Source organism: Amaranthus tricolor, chromosome 1 (assembly GCF_026212465.1).
Source record: "Amaranthus tricolor cultivar Red isolate AtriRed21 chromosome 1, ASM2621246v1, whole genome shotgun sequence".
NCBI lineage: Eukaryota > Viridiplantae > Streptophyta > Magnoliopsida > Caryophyllales > Amaranthaceae > Amaranthus > Amaranthus tricolor.
Window position 1 is genome coordinate 954905 of NC_080047.1, and position 23046 is coordinate 977950.

The 23046-nt window shown below is 36.0% G+C and overlaps 3 protein-coding genes across 8 annotated transcripts; 1 reads left to right on the plus strand and 2 right to left on the minus strand.

Annotated features, from left to right (window-relative positions):
- Positions 1–101: 101 nt before the first annotated feature.
- Positions 102–3771, plus strand: LOC130797319 (uncharacterized). The gene is made up of 4 exons (XM_057659883.1): positions 102–317; positions 2605–2776; positions 2913–3029; positions 3416–3771. The coding sequence occupies exons 1-4, from the start codon at positions 208–210 to the stop codon at positions 3554–3556; spliced, it is 540 nt and encodes a 179-aa protein (XP_057515866.1). The 5' UTR covers positions 102–207; the 3' UTR covers positions 3557–3771.
- A 155-nt stretch (positions 3772–3926) lies between these two features.
- Positions 3927–15404, minus strand: LOC130797284 (uncharacterized protein At4g38062-like). Of its 6 annotated transcripts, none has more exons than XM_057659874.1 (3): positions 15341–15399; positions 12855–13012; positions 3927–6587 (listed from the first exon to the last, which is right to left on the minus strand). In XM_057659874.1, exon 3 carries the CDS (start codon positions 6524–6526, stop codon positions 3941–3943), a length of 2586 nt encoding a protein of 861 aa, XP_057515857.1. In that variant the 5' UTR covers positions 6527–6587; positions 12855–13012; positions 15341–15399; the 3' UTR covers positions 3927–3940. The 6 variants fall into 6 exon arrangements, with proteins under 6 accessions (XP_057515857.1, XP_057515849.1, XP_057515839.1 ...); XM_057659866.1 differs by lacking the exon at positions 12855–13012 and adding an exon at positions 10382–10488 and having other exon boundaries at positions 15341–15393; XM_057659856.1 differs by lacking the exon at positions 12855–13012 and adding an exon at positions 9989–10488 and having other exon boundaries at positions 15341–15393.
- A 631-nt stretch (positions 15405–16035) lies between these two features.
- LOC130797332 (uncharacterized) lies at positions 16036–20840 on the minus strand. The gene is made up of 6 exons (XM_057659905.1): positions 20444–20840; positions 20232–20327; positions 19436–19476; positions 17683–17800; positions 17361–17441; positions 16036–16535 (listed from the first exon to the last, which is right to left on the minus strand). Exons 1-6 carry the CDS (start codon positions 20657–20659, stop codon positions 16479–16481), a joined length of 609 nt encoding a protein of 202 aa, XP_057515888.1. The 5' UTR covers positions 20660–20840; the 3' UTR covers positions 16036–16478.
- Between the last annotated feature and the right edge of the window lie 2206 nt (positions 20841–23046).

Sequence of the window (23046 nt, forward strand, 5' to 3'; positions counted from 1 at the left end):
TGACTATCCGATCTCAACTGATTTCGGTCCGGACCTCCAGTCGGATCAAATTTTGCACACCCCTACAAACAACCCTCATGGTTCTACTTTTAGCTTTCTTGTTATCTTTGTTGATTACCTACCATACCAATAGTCCAATACCATTTGGTGGCACAAAATTGGGACTTTAAGCCATAGAGAAGGGTCAGAAAAGAATCGAAGATAGCCATGGGAGATGAAAGGGTCAAAGCTGAAGCAATGCAAGTTATGGGTTTGTTCCAAGTTCTTCCCAAATTGGTTGTTTTTGATCTCGATTATACTCTTTGGCCTTTTTATTGGTATTTCCTCTTTCCCTTATTTTTATCTTCTTTTTAATATTTTATTAGATTTTGGCCTTTTGGGGTTTAATAATTTCTTCACTTCATTCGATTAATACCCATTAAAAAATTCTCAGTTTTCTAGCTTTTTCTGGGTGTTTTGATTGTCAATTTAACTTTTTTTTTTTCAATCCATTGAATGTTTTTTTGATGGGTTTAATTGTATCTGTCTAATTTTCTCTAAGATTAAAACTTGCATACTTGATACTTCATTGACTTAGTAATGCTGATTCTGTTTTTTGTTGATGTAAACTGTATTTAATATTTTTATGGAATATTTTTTAATGAGAGCTTGAGAAAATTAAGAACAGTCAGGGAAATCTAGGCCATGCCCAGGTCATCCGACTAAAAACCCAGCAAGTAGACAATGAAAAGCTTCAGTTTCCAAGTCCGATTGCAGAGACCAAGTAACCCCTCTCAGCAGATTTCTCACATTGTTTCTTGAATCTGCGTAGTTGCTATGACTTATGCACCATACTTTTCGATAATGACGTCTGATATTCCATCATTTCGGCAGGGAGAGAGGATGAGCTGGTGGAAGTTGGGGAGGAGCAGGGAGAGGGGGTTGGCAGTGGGGGAGGGTTTTGCGTGTATGTTTTATTTTCTTTTTTGTTTTATTAATTAACTTTTTAAATTTTCTAATTTTAATTTAATTTAACTTTTTTTAATTAAAATTTACCTGTTACAGCAAGTTACCAGTCATCATGGTATATTGTCGAGAAATATAACTCAAAGTTCTGATTTTAATCAATATTTGGGATTATTGTAGGAAAATTGAGAAAAGATTGGATTATTCTGGTTAATTTTTCTTTTTTGTATGGTATGTATAATTTGGAAATAGAATGTTGATTATGAGGATCTTGTAGTTTGTAAATTGCATGTTACATGGTGTCAGATTATTCATACTCCGTAATTTCATTTTAAAAAGAATAATAGGACAGTTGATTTTGAGCTTCTTATAAAGAAGAAGGAATTGGTAGATGCTACTTTTAGGTTCTGAGATCAAGAAATGAAGAACATATACCACAATAAAGGCACAAACTGCTTTTGTGGTAGTTTTGCATGTAAGACAAGTCAAGCATAAGCTATCATGCCTCTGGTTTTCGTTAACGATTTTGATTGTTTCTTGGATCACTTTTGATGAACAAGATGAGCTTGTTATGCTCATGCCTAATATAAATTGCTATCTTTTTGATTTATTTGATATTATAGTTGATTTTTTCATGTTTACGGGATGAGATACAAATGAAACGGGGGTGTAGATGTAGAACAGACAAAAGAGCAATTTGGATTGTTTTTGGATGGTGAGCCTCACTTACAGATGTTTTGGATATTCATATTTTGGGGAGAGAGGGGGGAGGGGGAGGATGTAATGTGTGCTTAAGATGTTGATTAATAGTTCAACATTACAACATTCCATTACCCTAATGTTATTAAGTGGTTAAATAAAAGTTAAGACTCGAGACAAAAAGGAAGAATACTTTTGGTTTTATGGCATATACTTCGGTGTGCATACATTCTTTGTTTCTTATGTTGAACGGGGACATGGAGGTGGGTGTGAACGAGAATCATTTTTTCAAAGTTGTCAAATGAGAGTTAACAAGTTAGGCTAATTCGACTTTCGAATACTCCTACACACTAGAATTATGTGAGATAGCTAGATGTCTCTAGTTGATACATTTTGTTTACTAGCAAGAAATCAGGCTTTCAATTTTCATTAAATCAACTAATTGTCCTAATGCGCCTCATACATAGATAAATAGCCTAATAATACAAATTATTAGTATATGGATTTTTGGTTTTGAAGTCGTCTAGCTGAGAGACAGTCTCTCACAAGAGTAACTGATTTTCTGCCTTTATAATTGGTATACGTACCTGAAGTTGGAGGGTTGTGATAAAGAAGAATCATTCATCACTTCGTTACTCTTTACTGTTGACCTGAATGGTGCAGGGAAAGCCTTCGAACTGTTATGCTTGTTCATTTTGTGTTCATATTCTTGCATCCTGGTTTGCATAATGCGATTTATAGTAAAATTAGGATTGCAACAGTGCAAACTATTTGGTTTTACTGAATTACGTTTTGTTGAGCATGTCTCCGATTTCTCATTCTGGCAAAGCTATTGTCTGATCAAAAGTCTTGATTGCAATATGTTCTTGTAGTCCAACTTTTGTGATTACGTGCTCAATTTACCGTTGAACTTTTGAAACAAGCTATTAATCGTTTTGTGACTTTTTTAATGACTTGTAGTGAATGCCGTTCCAAAAAAGAAATGCCATCATTGTATCCTCATGTAAAAGGCATATTGTATGCATTGAAGGACAAGGGTATTGATGTTGCCATTGCCTCTAGATCGCCGACTCCTGATATTGCCAATGCATTTCTTGACAAGTTAGGCCTCCGGTCAATGTTCGTTGCGCAAGTGAGTGACCAAACTTGCATTTTCCCCTTTATCTTCAATTTTTTGTTCATCGTAGTTGGCTCATTGAATTTTGAACCAAACTATTTGGATTTTTATGCTCTTATTTACAGCTAACACAATGCCTTTCATCGCTTAGGAAATTTTTTCCAGTTGGACTCACAAAACAGAACACTTTCAAAGAATTCATAGGAGGACAAGAATTCCCTACACCGACATGCTTTTCTTTGATGACGAGGATAGGAACATTAAAGCGGTAATTATCTTGCTTCATATCTTCTTTTACTCGCCCCTTTGTCATGATATTGATAGAGTATATAACATATATTGAGACTTCATCCATCAACTTAAGCTTTTAGTTGATTTGGCCTCTGGATATTGTATTAGGAGCCTAGATCACGGTTTCAAATCTAATCCACTCCTCCTGTCAAATGGAATAATTACCGCCAAGTATCAAGGAGACTTGTGTTGCATCTAGACTTCTAACCCAAAGGGCTCTTATGAAAGGGGGCGTGATAGAGCATATAATATAATATATGTTGGGGTTTCAATCATCAGTTTAAGCTTTTGGTTGAGTTGGTCTCTTCAACCTAATCTTCATCGGTCCTTTGTAAATATCTGTTGGCTTATTGCCCATTACAGGTTAAAAATATGGGTGCGACAAGCATTCTGGTCGAAAACGGTGTGAATCAGCAAGCTTTTCGACAGGGATTGATGGAGTTTTCACAAAATTCAAGGGCATCTGATAAAACAGGATCATCTGGAAAGAGCAAGCAGAAGTGACAATTTTTTGTTCCTTGGTGAGCTAAATCCAATCCTCGGAAGGGGATCAGAACTAGGTTTCAGACCTTTGTTCTGTTCCAACTTTACATCATCGGCGGTTTAGCAATATATGATTTGTGACTTCACATTGCTGTTTCTATAATGCAATTACTATATGATCATCAACATATATAATAACAATGTTCTACTTCAATAAATTTTGAAAATCTAAAATATTGTATGTCTGTATACAATTTAATTAACTGTTGATTCAAATGAGCAATCACTACAAAGCAATAGAAGAAAGCACATTCTGAACAAAGAAGCTAAATTTCTGATAACATTCTGAACAATCAGTAATAAAGGCATTGGAAAAATGACTTAAAACAAAAGTATTACAAGCTATCAATGGTTAATCTCTCGCAACGGTAATTTACGAGAAGTTGCAAAAACTTCCTTCTTCACGTCCTTACGGGAAGCATTCGAAACTTTACCTGATATTACTGTTACATCATCTGATATTAATATATCAGACGTCTGCAACATTTTCCCTAACAATTGCTCAAGCTTTGAATCTTCTGTACAAAAAACACCAAATTGCTCACTGATTCCTTCAAGGTAAGCAACCAGATTGTCCCTTTCAAAGGACAGCCTTTTGATGGTGGCTGTTGCAACCTCGTTTTTTTGCTCGAGACTTAACACCAGTTCTTTCAATTTATATTGGTCTTCCCTTGATTGGTTTAACAACTTCTCGATGATTATGTTCTTTGCCTTGATCTGAGCTTCAAGTTCTTTAACTGATTGTTGCGTGTAAAGTAGTGACTGTCCTTGAATCAACATTCTTTCATGTACATTACTGACCTCTTCTGTCAGTATATGGATTACATTGTTCTTACTTTCCACCTCTGCTTTCACGCGCAATTCATAGTTCTCTAAAGCATCTTCAAGTGCAAGAATCTTGATCATATTTTCTATATCTCGTGCAAGGGAAAAGCAACCTAAATCCATGAGATCATTTTCTAATGATGATGCAAACTCCTGAAGACACCTTATCTGCTCATCCTTTTGTGCCGTGATAGTTCTACGCAGTTCTTCCTTTTCAAGCTGAAACTTGCTCTGTGCTTCTCGTCTAGCAGATTCAGCTGCTTCTGATTTTTGTCTCATGGATTGTTCGGTCACCTTTATATGTTTTTGAAGGTTTTCAACAGTAGCATCCCTTTCTTTTAGTGTTTTGAGATAGTGTTCTACTTTCTTGTTTGCTCCTTCCACCACTAATCTCATTGCCTCTACGTCTTCTTCTTTCTCTATCAACGTTTTATTAAGAGAAGCGGTCTTCAGATGAAGATCTTCAATTTTCTGCTCTTGTTCTTTCATTTTGCAATGACAAGACTCGTTCTCTGTTCTAAGAACCTGTTCTCTCTCAGTTTGTTCAAGAAAGGTTTTCTCCATTTTTCGACAGACCTCCTGACTTTGTTCAAGGCATGTTCTAAAGATTTCTGCCTTAGATTTCCACATTTGCAACTCGATCTGAGTCTGTGTAGCCTCACTCAACTTAGCTGCTAATTCAGAATTTGATTGTTCTAGGGCAGTGGACAGATTGCTGATAAAAACTTCCATCTGGCTAACTTGTTCTTTCAAACGAATTTGGCAATCCGATGACTCTTCAAGTATCCTATTATGCTGCAAAAGTGCACTCTCCAAAACGGCACTATGTTCTTCCAATAACTTCACTGAGCCCAGCTTTTGCGCCATCAATGTAATCTCTTCATGCACATGCTCAACACAATGAGCTCGAGCTTTAGATGGAGCACAATCTCCAATATCCTTGTTGAGTGCTTCTATCTGATCCTCTGACTTGAAGAGCTTGGCATACGCATCAGAAAGTTCAGACTTTATCATCAAGAGCAGTACGGAGGTCTGTTCACCCGAAAATTTCATTGCCAAGTGACAACTATCCAACTGCATCTTAAGTTGTTCTAGTTGTTCCCTTTGTCTCTTCAAATCAAATTGATAACATTTTATATCTCCCATCATCTTCTCCGTTTTCATGTTCCATTTAGCTTCTCTTTCCTTCAAAGGCAATGAACAAGTGCTGTGAACCTGCTCAACGTCTTTAAGACTGTCGCGAAGCTTGTTGACAGAAGGATCTCCGTTTCTCTTCTCGATTTGAGATTCCCGTAACTCTTTCAAAGATTCATAAAGCTCCTTGTTATCTTGCTCAAGGCGGGTAACCTTGTATTCCATCTTCTTCAATAGTGTCTCTTTCATCTCAAGCGAATTCCTCAAATCCAACATGTCTTCATCATGTTCATTGCTGAGTCTTACAATCTTTGCTTTCGCTTCCTCATACTCTGCTAAAACATCACCAAAGCACTGTTTTGATTCTGACAATTGAACTTCCAATGCTTTCCTTCGGCTTCCTTCATGTACAAGAGCTTGATTACACATCTTTAGCCGGGATTCAAGGCTTTCAGTGATTCTAATTTGTGAATCCAATTTGGACTCCAACATTATTATCTCTTCCAACAAATCCGATTTTTCAGATGGCCATTCCTTCTTGCTCGACTGGAACAAGTCTTGAAGCCGTGTGTGAGCTTCTTCGAGATGTAAAAACTGTTCTTTCTCCCGTTTAAGCTGATCTTGGAACCTCATGCTTTCTTCTTCTGAATTCAATATCACTTCCTCTTTGTATTTCACATCCCAGATTTTTTCATTCACAGAACTGACTTGCTTAAGAGATAATTCCATTTCGAGCAATTTAGATTTCACCTCTCCATAGAGATGCCTCAATTCGGCTAACTCATCGAATTTGTCATGGAGTTCCTTAGTCTCTTCTTCTTTCTGCAATGTAACTTCTCGACTTTTTGCCAGTTGGTCTGTGTGGACTCTTCTCGAACTCTCAGAAAGTTCTGTTTTGATCCGATGTTCTTCCTTCAGCTTCTCCAACTCTGCCCTTAATTCATTCAACTCCTTGTACACTCCTTCCATCATGCCTTCTTTTTGTATAGAACTGATCAAGTAACCACTTCAGCAATGATGATATTTCATCAACCTAAATTGACCAGAGAGCAAGGCAATCACGTTATAAGGAAAGGTTGTTCATTCATCTATAAACTTCTAAAAGAATAGCTCTTGCTACAAGTAATATACATTATGTGACAAGTTCAGTAGAAGGGAAACAGGTCGGGTGGGATTGGACGAGTGTGAATTTTGATGGGGCCAAAGATTTATATTTCTTTGGTTTTGAATTATAATGGGCTTAAGTAAAATTGCTCATAAAATTATGTGTACTTTTTATCCTTGTAAGTAGCACATGAAGTAGCAAGTTTGGAAATTGCATTAGCCAGTATGTGTGCACCAAAGGTCGCTTATAAGTTTTTTAATTTAGAAATTGTTCCGTTTAAAAATCGAAACAATTTAATAAATGAGTACCTTCGAGTGGATGTGGTGGTCAAACGGTGGTTGATCGGAAAATCATTGAATACCGAAAGTAAACACCAACAATCCGAGGTGGTCCCCGGGGGTGGTGCCTCCGACGCCCAAGTTAGCACTTTCATGAGTAAAATTGCCTAATAGGTCCTTCCGAGTGCACAGTGGCAGCAAGGTGGATTACTACTTAGGACTTTATTTTGACGTGAGGTCTTTGAAGCTACTATGATGTATAGTCGTATTTTAAGAGAGATAAAGTCTTTTGTCTAAATTGTAAGCAAATACCAATTTTTCTAGCCCTTTAACGTACCTCTTAAGAGGTATATATATGGAGGTTCTTAGTGAGCTTATTTTAATTGTGGGTTTGGCCCATATCAAAGTGGGCTTATATTTTATTTACAATCAAATTGCCCCCCAGACTACAGAGTTATAGTAGATGGGTCTGGAGTCTACAACCTTTGTTATACGTACTACTACCCAATCATTCTCATAATTATAATAAAAGAATTAATAAAATGCAATATTATAAATTTGACAAACTTGCCGGGTGTCAATCTACTGGACTATTAGGGTTTGGTTCTTGCCATTTGAAGTCTTCACTTGATTATGCATTTGCTTCTTGGCGTCTTTTAAAATGATGTTTTCATACTGGATTTAGGATTGCCAGGTATCCTTCCTGAGATCCTAATTTCTTAATCAGTCTCCCTTAGTCATAAAACAGGTTGCTGAAGGCCCTCATCCAGAAGAACCACCCTCTTCCAGACAAAAACTGAATGAGGTGACCACTTCCCTACAATCTGGGTCAATGGACATCATGACCATTGTTGGAAGGTTTCTGGAACGCCCACACCATAATTTTGATGAGGTAGCCAAATCCATATTCAAACTTTATATTTTACTTTTTCTGTCTTCAATCTGCTAATAGTTTCTTTCTTGAATCTGACTGATTAACTCCAAATTCTCTGAGATAGGTTCTCTGGTGAAGAAGACATACCATTTTGACCTTCAGAACCTTCGCCAGAAGAATCAAACTCAGGAAGCTGAGATTAACTATCTTCAGGCTGAGGTGAAAGGTCTCAGAGCCAGGAATCTGGCACTGGAATCCGACTCATCCTCTCTTGCAGCTGAATTAGAGGGCTTAAACGAGAAAATTCAATTCTTAGAGTTTGAGTTGCTTTCTCACCAAAGTGAAGCAAATAATTGAAAGGGTAAACCCCAATTTTTGGAAACTGAACTCAACGTTTAACTTGAATTGATGACTGCTAAGAAGGCCAGGATCTTAACTCAAGACATTGGGCTCACAAAGGCTGAGAAAAGCCTGAGTGAGCTTAATACCAAGCATAAGGAGCTGTAGGCTGGGCATATATCCCAGTCCATTTATATTTTAGAGCAACAAGCTACCACTGCTAAAGGTGTTGAAGAATCTAGCCGACTTCTGAGAGATTTGAAGAAGGTTCATGATACTTTGGCTTCCGTTGAGCAATCATCTGCCAAAAAGGACGAGAAAATTTTTTGTATCTCAAATCTCAGCTTTCAGAGTCCAAGTATCTGACAAGGACTCAAAGAGGCCTAATTGACGTTGCAGAGAGTGATAAGAACAGATTGAGGGAGCAGATATTAGCCTTGAAAGCAAATATTGCCAAATTGAAGATGGAGAAAAAACAACTTAAAGCCCAGGAAAGGAAGAAAGCTACTTAATACTTCCAATCCCAGTTTCAAACTCATCTGGCTGCTGATAGGGCAAGGATTAAGGAGGGTACCCTCTAGCACTCAATGAATGCAGTTTTTACTACTTATCCTAACGGGGAATGGTCTAAGATTGCACCCTTCTTGGCTTCAGACACTCCAATAGCTCCATGCATTCCGTCCCTTAGGGCCCAATTCAATGCATCATCTAGCCAGGGAACTGGTAGTTCTGCTCCTTCTGCCTCAAGGACTCCTCTACCTAACAAATCATGATTTTTGTTTTTCTTCTTTTCTTTTTTGGAAACTCTTGGAAATTTCAAAATTTTGTTGTATATTGAAGTTTTCCAATTGATTATAATTATTTTTACCCAATGAATGAAACAATATTTCTGACTACCTTAATAGTATTTTTATTTTATACATTTCTCATAAGTTAATGATGTTTCTAATTATTCATCTTCATGACTTGAGGAAGTATCTGACTAAATAACTTTATCAAATTTCTTCTTCAATACTTTCTTGCCAGATATTCTTCAACTAAGCTGGCAAATTCTGTCAGATTCACACATATGTTCTTTGAATTAAGCATATGTTCATGTGCACAGATTGATCAACTATATCTACTACCATCACCAGGGGATCTGAGTGAGTAAAATTAAGCATATTTGTAATCATTCATTTATGAGTAAAGTAAAAAGATGCAATCTAGTCAATTTTCGAACAATTATGTAACATTTTATGTAAAAAATTTATTTATGAATAATGGAATGATGAAAAAGAATCAGCGGGAAAGCCTTAACTTTTATAGTTAAGGAGCCCAGCTGAGTTCATGGGGAAGCCCTAGTTTTTCATAACTAAGGAACCCAAAAAGTATCCGAAGAAGATATCGGACACGAGGGAGGATGCATGTAATTCATAACAACCATAAATCTTTTAAGTATTTTTCATTTATAAAAATACTTAAAAGTTGGGGGAGGGGGGGGATGGGACTTGGTAGAATTTCAAGGAGAAGCGGATGGAGATGAAGAGTTCACATCCTCAACAACTCCTTGAGCCCCAGATCGAGACTCAAGAGTGGTTTCAGATTCCTCTACCACCTCCTCCTAGATAGGCTCAAGAGGAGCATCTTCAACGGGAGCAACTTTAGCAGCAGCAGTGCTGGCAGTTGCTGTAAAATGATAGACAAGTCAGATATTATGGAAATAGAAAGGAGATCAATGAAATTTTATTCAACAAGAAAACAACCACTTAAGTCTTGATCTGCGAGCAACACAATAACTTGTGAACTCCCAGAAGGCAGGTAAGCACAAGGAGTGAACAAAAGAAGGAGATCATCACCTTCCCAGGATGGGAAAGAAGAGACATCAGCCTCTTTCTTCTTCTTTAGGCTTCTCTTCTTCTTTATTGGACCCTTGGTTGAAGAGCCAGTTTGGTCAGAACAGTAGTAAGGCCCCTCGATTTGCCCTTTCTTAAACCACCTCCAACAAAAGGTTCAGAGACCTAGAAGACATTTGGGTGAGGATCAACCCAGGCCTCAGGATCCCTGTACTCTTTTTTGGCAAGAGGAAGAGGACCCTACCCTGTTCTAATGTAGTAAGCAGTGTTGTTTGGGTAGATGTCGCTCCTCCTCCATCTGCGAGCCTCAGCCGGACCTAGAGGGTCATTGTAAAACTCAACAATTCTTCGCTGCCTATAATTTTTAATGGGGACAGAAGGACAACTAGTGCACACCTTGTACAGATGCTTATTAGCCCATAGGGACCATGGAACACGTCTGTAATATTTCCCATGGGGAGAAATACCCAGAGTCTTCCTGGGTACCAAATCGCCTGCCTAATCTGGAAGAGTAAATAAGAAGAAACATGAGTAAAAAAGAAAAATCATCATCATCAAAATCAGATAAATGAAAATAGGTTGATACCATACCAGTAGTCAAACAAGAAGATATCTTAACTAAGGATAAACATATGTCCTGCTGGAATATTACAGCATGTGGAATCCACTGAGAATGCAGATTCTTGTCCTTTGGTTTAACAAAGTACAAAAAAGTGTGCCTTTCTCTTCGAGAAAGGTGGAGAATTTCATCCAATCCCAGAGTCTCTCTGGCTTTGAATGTACTCCAGAAGATTGGAGGCAAGTATTTAAACGGGTGGCTAGGGGTCTTAGGCACTCTGACCCAGATGATTTGTCTTTATATTCTTTGAGGTCGTTGAGTTCTGGATAGACGACCATGGCCCCGTTTATTGAAGAAAAAGTAATGAGGGGCTTGTTCTTATTTTCATCTAATTTAAAAAAACTCTTAAAAAGGTTAAAAGTCAGGAGAAGCTTCATATATTCACAAGTTCAGATAAAGGACATAATCTTCCTGGTAGCTTGAGGAAGAAGTTGGTTGAGAAATAGATAGAAATGGCATAGAATCTGGGAGAAAAATGGGTGAAGAGGAAAGCGTAAACCAAAGGCGAAATGGTATATACAAACTGGAATAAAAATGTCCTCCTCATTGGTTTTAAAGACGATGTATTCATGGGCCATCATTCATTCTTCACCAATTTTGCACCAATATACTTTCTCTTTTGGGATATGACAGTAGTCTTCCAGCACAATCTGGTTGAGAGTTTGAGAAGAGAGTCCAGCAGCCAGTAATCTCTTCATCGTGTCAGATGAATCTTCAAGATCAAAAGGTGTAAAATGAATATCTTCAAGACCCTCCAGGGAATGATTGGGTCAGTCAATCGAAGATGAATCCAACCATTTGATTTCATGCTCCAATCAGTTGAAGGTTCGTTTGGTAATGCCTCTAGTTGCATAAAGAGGGGAAATTCGAAAACGGGTGCATCAGTTAAATCTTTGTTGAAGTCAAAAGTCAAGTCACGAAGGAAAGTCTTTTAGGAAACCATGATTGAAATTAACGCGAGAATAAGTCAAAGAAAACAAAGATTTGCTGAAAATTAAATCAGAAAATGTTTGAAACTAATTATGGTTTGAAGAAAGGGTAAATAGAAATAAATGTAAGTATAAGAATATTTATAGGTAGGATAATTATTAGGAAATTTAAAAGAAGAAGATCAACTGCCAAGAAACAAAGTAGGTTGAATTAGAATATCAACCGTCAAGATGAAACCGCCAAAAATTCAAAAATTATAGGAGTAGGGAACAATGATTGGATGTGCATTTAATGTTAGTACCATCAAGTATAGGAATAATGATGAAATATGCTGCAGCATTTGTGGCGTGTTAAACAATTTTTCAGAAAATTGCATCAAGTGAGAAATAATCAAAGAAATTGATGAAAGAAAATTTTGGACTTTCCCAGAATAAGGGAAAGGACAAAAGGACCTAGATTTCGCATACTTCTAGAAAATTTGAAGAATTAATATTTGCTCCCAAACGTCCCAAAGAATTAAATTCAACAAAAATATTTAAGGGAAAGGCTGCTTGATTTTACATAAGTTCTGGAAGAAGACAATCTGCTTAAACATGTGATTGACTTTGAAGACAGACCCATGTAATCTTTAAGCAGAAATTTATATGTTTGGGGGGGGGGAAATTGTATATGTAAAATATTTGTCACAAGTAATTCTAGTACAAAACCGTGTGAGAAGATTAAATTAGTACTAATCTGGGAGGAATTATTAAGATTAGCTAGTGATCTGGCAACATTTGTCTGGGAGGATTGAAAAGACATTGAGCGTACTTGTGGTATTAGTGCATGGAAAGGACACGTGCGTTTGGAAGACACTTGTCAATTATAGAAGATCATTATAAGCTAGTGAGACAGGTGTTAATAAGAGAAGCAAAGAGCATCATGAAAAATAAAGGAAAAAAAATCACCAGCATAAAGAGAAACTTGACACGTCTAAGACAACGACAGTGGCATACAAGGGATTTTGGGAATTGTTAAAATAACAGAGTAATGTTCTACATGCACAAGGATAGACTATAAATACACATCAAGGAGCTCATAAATGTGGTAATTAATTTGGAACTAATAACTACTACTAAGAGAGAGACAAAAAACTCTAAGTAATTTATTGCGAAGGAGTTATTAAATCTGATTTTCAAGGACTGACATTGATTTTCAGAGAATTCATTATAATTTCTCAAATCATAAAGTCTAAGAGAGTAATTATTATTGTCATAAGTAAATTTTGCCAGATATTCACATAAGACCTCACATCAAAATAAGTCTTAAGTAGTAATCCACCTTGTAGCCATAGTGCTCTTGGAAGAACCGACATTAGGCAATTTGTCTCAGATTGATATTGACATGGGCGTCGGAGTGAGTCTCCCGGAAAAATATTTCAAGCCCTGCTAACCCCTTGTTGCATTTTACATGAACAACCATCTTCTCGAACGATCTTACTGCATAGTTTGGCGAGATAGTAAAAACAGGCTTCCACCAGCCCTTAATCTCTGATTAATTACAAAATTGTGGATTAAGTCTTAATTAATCGTTCGAAAAAAGTAGACGGGAACAATTTATAGTGCTCTTTGCTTCTCCTATTAACACCTGCCTCACTAACTTATAATGATCTGTAATTGACAAGTGTCTTCCAAATGCATGGGCCCTTGCCATGCACTAATACTACAACGTATGTTCAATGTCTTTTCAATTATCCCAGATGAATGTTGCCAGATTACTAGCTAATCTTAATAATTCCTCCCAAATTAGCATTAATTTAATCTTCCTAGATGGTTTTGTACCAGAATTACTTGTGACAAATATTTTACACAATTTATGGCGCGCCAGGAAATAGAAGCTCTATCCAATGATAGCATTAGCCCTGGAAGGGGATCAGAATTTTTGGTGGTTTCATACTAGAGATTGCCGCATCTTCAGCAAAAATAGTAAAATTCCCTGTTCACCTGACCTACAAAAGGGAAACCTGTCCAAATGCTCATTTGGCAGTATTCAACAATGAAATGGACATGGACAGCTATACTGATGCAAGCTAGTGCAAGAACTTCATCATGACTCTGACAGGTACTGCACAGAAATGGGCTCAGAGTCTCCCAATGGATCAATTTCAAGTTTTGATGAGATGGCAGAGAAATTCAAAAGTCACTTTTCATCAAGGACTGCCAGAATAAAACAGTCCATTGAGATGATGAGCATCAGGCAGGGGAAGGATGAATCCTTGAGGAATTATGTCTCCAAATTCGACAAAGAAAGTTTTCAGGTATTAAATCCAAAAGAGAATATTTTAACCTTTGCTTTCAGGCAGGGCTTAAACTCTAATAGGCCTGAGAGTGAAGCGTTAAAGTTCAGCAACTAGCGGTCCTACCTGAAGACCATGAAAGAGGTCAAGGAGTATGCACAGTCCCATGTTAATGTGGAAGATTTTAAAGCTATAACTGGGGGAACAAAAGAGAAAGAGCTCTGAGAAAGCCAAAATTACAGCAGAAAGGCATGACAGAGGGAAAAAATTGGTAAGAATGAAGATTTGGATGTGCTAGAGCTCAACAATTATGCTAATTACACACCGCTGAAAGAGTTCAGGGCAAAAATTTTCAATGTACATAAAGAGGATACAAAATGACAACACCCCATCCAGAGGAGGATGGTTGGAAAGAACCCAGAAGCATTCTGCAAATTTCATGAATATAGAAATATAATAAACTATATTAAATAGTGTGCAAGTTTTAATTATATTTTGATTGACCATTGGCAACAAACATCAACAAAAAAATATATACCATTTTTAATGATTTTCTATCAATGAATTCACAATTTCTTGATAAATAGTTATTTTACTCTTTTTTGTTTAATGATTTTCTCTCTCCAGGAGCTTACATAGTATTCTCATGAATTCACGTTTTATTGTTTTAGCACTTTTATTTGGTTTTCATTAATATTAAGATGCAAAATAAAGAAAAGTATTTAAAATGATTTCGGTATATGTAAAGATGAGTATTAGCAAACTGAGAAAAATGATAAAAAGCATAAACTTTCAGAAAAAAAGAGAGTGGAAGATCGAAAATTTGGGAAATGTTATTTTTGTTGCAAGTAAGATGTTAATACTTAATGAGAGTTTTATCGATTATTATTTCCCCAATTTTCAGAAAATAATTGTCTTTCTATTTGAGAAAAAAAAAAACAAATCTCACTATTTCTATCCCCAAAAATCAAATTCTCAAAAACCCTAGCTTGTCCAAAATTAGAGTTTTATTCATCAAAAATTATAATTTCTCCCCATTTTCAGGAAAAAATATAATTGTATTCAACATTTGTGAATAAAAAAAATTCTTTTCGTTTTTCACACCCCCAATCTTAAAAACCCTTACTTACCCAGAAAAAAAAAAGTGAGTACAGCATGTTAAACCTTAAAATATCACACACAAAAAATTCATCATCAATATCATTATACACGGCGATCAGGGAGGTTGCGGCTAATGACACTCTCTTACTTGAGAGAACCACACAACAAACTGGATACAAAAAAACCATTCCACAATTCAGTAAAATGAATGAAAATTTTTGGAGAAAGAACACAGTAAAATTAGGGATTTTATCAAATAATTCAAAGCTAGAAGTATTGTATAGGATGAATAAATCAATGAAAACTCTGTAAATATCAAATGGAACCCAGAAAAAAGGTGGGAACAACGAACTAATAATTGCAGTAGTTAGAATTATGAAGGGGACAATGAAGATTAATTAACTTAATCAATTAGGGAAAGAAAGATTACCTGGAGAAACAATGAATATGAATCCGTTGTGAAGAAAGAGAGAGAGAGAGAGGGAGCTTTTGGTTTGAAATTTAAGCAAGGCATTTTACTTTCAGTAATTTTTAAATAAGACGGTCTAATGGTGAAACAATTTCCTATTAGGCTGGTTCAATATATATTTTTTGTCATAAAATGATCACTTATAACATTAAAGTGATCACTTATACTTTTTTATATTTACTTTATATAATCTTAAGTTAATTACTTATAACTTTTAAACGATTACTTATGATCTTAAAATAATTGAAGAAATGGGCTATTATATGGACCCGTCTCATGGTTAGACGATCTCACACAAATTCTTGTGAGAGATCATCTCTGATTGGGTCGACCCATTTATAGAATAAAAGAAGACAATAAGCTTTAATGAAGTGAGCCTAAAAAACGTCTTTTAGTGAAAGGTTTCTTAGAAGACTGGTTGTAATGCCTTTGGGGAGGGAGAGTTAAGGTTGTCATGGGTGAAGGCAGATGGGCCTTATGACCCAAAGTTCAACCCGGGCGATGGATCGGATTGATTATTGTTGTGGTTCAGTTCACTTGTTTGATAAATTCGTAATATTGAATTTTATGTTATAAGGTCAGATGTTTGTAAAAATGTTTGATAAAATTAATTAATTGACAACTAATTATTAATTAGAGTAACAATAGGCCAAAAAAAACAATGAAAAAGCTACCATTTTCACTTTGGCTTTTTGAGTTAACTTCAAAGCTAACTTGAAAATCATTGTCAAATATATTGTTTTGTTATTTGACTGACCAACAAGCTAAAACTCGAAAAATATCATAACACATGCTAATAGTCAAGAGACGAGGTACCATGTTTCTAAGCTCCTAAATTATTTTCTCACACAAATTTCTAAGACACTAATTTCGTCAAAATACCATCAAGAAGTTCGATTTACAAAATCGAAAAAAGAATAGAATGACTATAAGTTTTGCAAATTCATCTGCTACAGATGGTTTCTTCTAGCAACACTCTTTATTCACATAAGTCAAGAATAATCAAAATGAATACAACTGCATCAAATTATAACCATCACAAGAATGACTACAACCTGTACAAAAGGGGTTTAGAATCAGTGGGATTATGAATTCCCTTTCAAACGTTTTCTTCGAGTAACATAGCTTCAAGCTCATGTCGCCTTCTCTCCAATTCCTGCAATGGCCCAAAAGTTTACAGAATCAGTGTCATGATTTCCATTCAACATTTTTCCTGGAACTATGCATACTCAATTCTAGTAATTTTCCATAACCTGAAGAATCAGTGGTTTTCAAATAAATTACCGTGCCATTTACCTACATAAGCCTACATTACAGTGATACTATATGCACATTCCAGTCTAGCAATTTTCGGAAAAGATAGACAGAATCCAGGGACTATACACAGTCACACACCAGTACGTCTAAATTCCTTTGATTTTGCTACAAAGGTTGAAAGCAATTTTCAGAAAGTATTAATCACTATACAATCCAGTTTACATATTACACTCTCCATCCCTTTGATTTTGCTACAACAGTTATAAATTCCTTTATTAATTTGTTGTGAGAAGAAGACAAAATAATTAGTGGATGAAATAAATAGTAGGACGAGTTGAAGAGAGAAAGTGAATTTGTAGATGGGATGAAAAGAGAAAATGAGGCTGTGGATGAGATTAGTACAGACAACAACCAAACATAAAAATGTAACGAATTAAAAGAAACGATCTAAAAATGAAAAACAGAGCAAATCAACTAGCACAGCGAGTACATTAGAGTGTCAATCACCGAGTTGATCACTATCTTCTAAGAGAAATCACTCATCAGACATGTACAATCTAAAGCAAAACCCTATATCTGATTCTCATGTAAAGATGGTCTTCATAAGTGGGAGCCATATAATATAGCATTGCAAAACACCAATTAATACAAAACCTCCTTCTCCTGAAGAAACTAATTCAATCACAAGGACTTCATCTCAAGTGATTAAAATCTCATAACATACCTCTAGATCCTTAACTGCTTGGTCCTTCGTAATTTCTTTCTGTTCGAGAGAGCGTTTGAGAAAGCCAATGCAAAGGATCCCCTAAAATAATAATGAGTTAAACCAACATTAGGAGGCATGTCATTACTCATTAGTAATTATACGTTCTGAGACTTAAAAACAACACCAATTATTCAATAAACAACATTACATTGGAAAATTGTTGATATGAAAGCTATGATTTTAATAAACTAACGAAGTTTGGTCGGCAAATTAGTTGCCATAAAATTTATGACTTCTGATCAATTCAAACAGGGGAGGAAAAAAGTTCTTCTCTTCTTACCGATACAAGATACACAACACCACATGAAAGCAGCATATAAGCCGCTATGCTCTGAAGAAGAACCAGATCACGCTGTTTTCCAATGAAGTCAGAGAAAGCCCTGGTCATAACAGCAACACTGCAAAGCAATCCATAAGACCACAAATGTTAGTTAGTAATGAAAAGTTGTCGACAGTACATTACATGAAGTTCTTGTGAGACTACATCTGCAATCAAGTGCCAGACACAGACAGTAGTGGCTTTACTGACAGTAAATATCCCTGTTACGGGGTTAAAGGGCCCCCAACCAAATGGGCTAAGTCAACGAGCCCAAAATCCATAAAGGCTGACCAGAGCCTCAAAAGGCCCACTCCTAGGAGTGAAATTACTAAAATGACCCTTGAACAACCATCTCAGATCATTTATTACCCTATAAATACCCTCATTTATTACCATTTAAGGTAAGCTTACTCTACCAAAAATCCTCTCAACTACTCACATTTATTTCTTGTTTCACATTTCTGACCACTGACTTGAGCATCGGAGGGGCTTTCCGAGAAACAGCCCCTGGACAACTGATTCTCTGTTCGTTGTGCAGGTCAATAGCAGAACCCGATTCAAATATTTGGACTTTCCAACAGCAGGATCCTTTTTACAAGCAGCCCCTTCCCCCTTAAATCAAATTGACCAGTTTCCTTGTAGAAACAATTCCTATGTGAATTTACCATGTTTAACTTCAAGTCATAACATAATCTCTAAAAAACAAAGCAATTCCACCCTCAGTCTTCTGGATTCATCCCACATTAATCCTAGAAAACCATAGTAACTGGAAATAACCTATAGAAAATAGTGGCAGGGTTGCCAAAAAGTAAACCCCCACCTAATCCATGGTGTACTTCTTATTAGATACATTTAGTGTACTATGGTGTGTATTTGGGAACTTGGAAGTATAAAACCCTGGAAGAACTTCTTTAAAGAATGAGATCATCTTAAACTACCTAATATGCACTATTTTATAACACCGGAAAACCATTAAAAATACATTTCTTCGGCATTGGGCTCATTCCAAGTTCAAAAATCCTTCGTGGACATCTCCAGAAGTAACTTACACTACAATCATTAAATAGAAAACTTTTTTTTTTCCATCCACCTTTTAGTCATTATTACTTTGTTTAAGCATATTTAAACTAAGGATACAGAGAAATTCTTTTTTACATTGATCACCATTTAAGTACGGTACCATTCAGATTCCCTAGAGACTAACTTCTCAGTGTGACTTATTTGCCGCAAGTTCTTTCATTAATTACCCAGCTCCTAAAACCTTCCTACCAGTACCAATTGCCCAAAAAACAGCTTTTTCAGAGGGAATTAAAACAGTTGTAAGTAAATCAAATTGCACACCATAAAACCAATCAAAAGATGCCTGTCTACGGAGAATATCATGTAAAAGTCACAAGCCTACTTTTGTATTCTTCGAGCGAGACCTAGGAAGGCAAATCAATTGAAAGTTAGAATAAACACGTGCTCAGATTCAACTGATTTACCTTCCGTTTCATGACTTCAATTTTTTTATACATATAAGAATAGACATAAACGCTAATGATTTGTTAAGTCTTAATATATTTCCATACACGATACAGAATTTAAGCAACAAGGAGGATAAATATTTAAGCAAAAAGGATAAAAAAAATATGAAGATAAAATGCAAGAACTGATACAGGTCTAATACGTTATATTCAGCAGTTCTAGCCTTCTAGGGTGTTAGCATACATACAAGATCTGTAGCATGCTTCTGCCAGGCCAATACTCCAACACCTGCAGCATAACACTAGAATTTTATTTCAGGTCTTACAGTAAAACACAGAGACCATCAACAACAGAAGATGAACAAAACATAATTCCATGTATTATGCATAGAACTAGTAATCAATCAATTGAGCACAATGCCACGGTCTGCATCAGACACCACTCAACAATAGAGTAGCAGGTTGGAGAAGTCATTATAATTAATAATGATTATAATAGAATTTGGCATTAAGCTTTTCTACACCAACAGCTTGCAAGACACTTCAGGGTGACTTGGGGAGTTTTTAGAAGGCGGGGTCACCTATGACAGTCGACATGGCAGTATAAAAGGAAAAACTATATCAATGTGACAAAGGTAAATACAGGTAGCATTGATTTGTACAAGGAAACAGCAGATGGCTTTGAGGTTTTTTTACTCACGAAAAAAATAGGTTGACCGTTTATACACAGGTGTGAGTTAGGATTTAAAAAACGGCTGCATTAAACATTGATTCATTATTGCAAAACCCAAATTTCAATTTGTGCATCAATTATGAGGATTATGAGTAAAGCAATAGGGAGTTAAAAATGTAATCTATTTCATCCTTGTATTTTATTAATGCGTTTCATAATGTCTGTTATTCACTAATCAAATGATTACAAAATAACTATCATATAACCATGGTAATTTGTTCCATTGAATTAATATCATAAAATTAAACCTACAAAATCAATAATTTCATTAAAAAAAAATACTTTAGCCAATTACACGACGGAAATTTTACCTTCCAGAATTTGAAAATCACGTTCCATTCCGTCTCGGCCAAAACCACAAAAATGGCTAACACCACAGCATAGCATCGGAAAATCCCGTCAAATACCTAAATTTCACAAAAAACAATATTACATTTATAGAAATAACATAAAAAATTGAACACCTAAACATGAATAAAACCCTAAAATTATAGTACAAACTAATAGAACAAATATTACGAACATCAGAACCGTTCTTGAAAGATCGAACAGCGGCGAGGACATTGACGGCGATACAAAAAACAGCGGACAGCGCAGTGATAAGGCTGAAACATCTACAAACTACCAAAAAAGGCGCGTTCTTGCGTCGCACAGGCGTGTTTGTGTTCGACGATGTCGTGCGGCCCAGCTGCGGCTGCGGCTGCAAGGTTTCGGATTGTATTTCTTGGTTTCTCGCCATGGTTGTGGCCGGGCAAAGCTTGAATTTGAGTGTTAATGGCGATTATTGATTTGAGGTTTGTGAAGATCCTTTTCTTGTCGTTTCTGTTATTCAACAGAAAAAAGGTGGGAAATTGTAGAGGGAGAAAACCGCTTTTTTTTTTTTTTTCTTTTTTCACATTTTTTTTTCTTTTTCATACATAAACATTGAACTGAATTTGAGAGGCGCAATTATACTCGACATACATATGCGATATTATAAATATTGTTAAAACTTAGAGAGATAAATATATTAATTAGAGAGATAAGGAGGAAGTAGAATGAGTAAAAGTTAGAAGATAGAGATGTTTTTACTCATTGGTGTAGTTTTTACAATGGTGAACTTCCATATTTATAGGCAAGTTCATCCACAATTACATTGAATGCATTCACATTAGGGTAAATACATTAATTACCTTTCACACTATATTCATTAATTACCTTTCACATTATATCTCAACACTCCCCCTTGAATGCATTCTAATTATGTAAAAAGAGTAAAATATTATTACAATATTTCTATTTAATACTGCCTCGTTAAAAACCTTGTCAGGAAAAACCCAATGGGATAAAAACCTGAAAGAAGGGAAAAAGAGTGCAGTAAATATGATTCTCCCCCTGAGTTCAACGTATATCTCGTAGATGACACATTCCAATTTTATATACAAGTTGCTCGAATCTCTTTGATGGAAGGGACTTTGTGAATAGATCTGCAAGATTTTCACTTGATTGAATTTGTTTGACTTTTACTATTTTGTACTTCTGGAGGTCATGTGCAAAGAAGAGTTTTGGTGCTATGTGTTTGGTTCTATCCCCTTTTATGAAGCCTCCACTAACTTGTTCAATACACCCGGTATTATCTTCAAAGATTACAGTTGGAGAATTTATTATCGAGTTTATCCCACATTCTTCTTGAATGTGACCAATTACTGACCTTAACCAAACGCATTCTCTACTTGTTTCATGAAGGGCGATCAATTTTGCGTGGTTTGATGATGTAGCTGTCAGTGTCTGTTTCGTGGATCTCCAAGATATTGCGTTGCCTCCATATGTGAATACATATCCATTTTGTGATTTAGCCTTGTGGGGATCTGATAAGTATCCAGCATCCGCATATCCAACAAGTGTAGCATCTTGCTTTGATCTATAAAATAGTCCAAGATCTTTAGTTCCTCGAAGGTAGCGTAACAAATGTTTTATTCCGCTCCAATGTCTCTGTGTTGGTGAATTACTATATCTAGCTAATAAATTAACAGCGAAAGCAATATCAGGTCTTGTATTATTAGCTAGATACATCAGAGCTCCAATTGCGCTTAAATATGGCACTTCAGGGCCAAGAATCTCCTCGTCTTCTTCACAAGGTCGAAATGGATCATCTTTTGGTTTTAATGATCGTACTATCATTGGAGAGCTCAGCGGATGAGCTTTGTCCATATGAAATCTTTTTAGCACTTTTTCTGTATAGTTGGATTGGTGCACAAAGATTCCACCCCTTAGGTGCTCCATTTGTAATCCAAGGCAAAACTTTGTTTTCCCAAGATCTTTCATTTCAAATTCTTTCATCAAATATTTTGCAGTTTGTTCAAGCTCTTTGGGAGTTCCTATGATATTTAAATCATCAACATAAACTGCAATTATAGAAAATCCTGATTGAGTCCGTTTAATAAATACACAAGGACTGATTTGATCATTTTTGAATCCTTCTTTCAGGAGATATTCACTAAGACGATTATACCACATTCTTCCAGATTGTTTTAGTCCATAAAGTGACCTTTTCAGCTTTATGGAAAACATTTCTCGTGATTGGTGGTTTTCTGGCAACTTAAGTCCTTCAGGGACTTTCATATAAATGTCTGTATCAAGTGAACCATATAAATATGCGGTCACAACATCCATAAGTCGCATTTGCAAACTGTTTGAGACAGTTAGACTTATCAAGAATCTTAGTGTAGTCGCATCTACTACTGGAGAATACGTTTCTTCATAATCAATCCCTGGTCTTTGGGAAAAACCTTGTGCTACAAGTCGTGCCTTATATCTGACCACTTCATCTTTTTCATTTCTTTTTCTTACAAACACCCATTTATAGCCGACCGGTTTTATACCGTTTGGTGTTTGTGTAATTTGTCCAAAAACTTCTCGTTTTTCAAGTGACTTTAATTCCGCTTGAATAGCATCTTTCCATTTCGGCCAATCATTCCTACGTCGACATTCTTGTATCGTTCTTGGTTCTATATCATTTTCATCAAGTGTTATTTCGTTTGCGATTGAATGAGCAAGTGCATCATTAACAATAACATTCTTTCGATTTATTTGCCTTTTAGTTGAAATGTAATTAATCGAAATTTCATTGTTATCTTTGATATTATT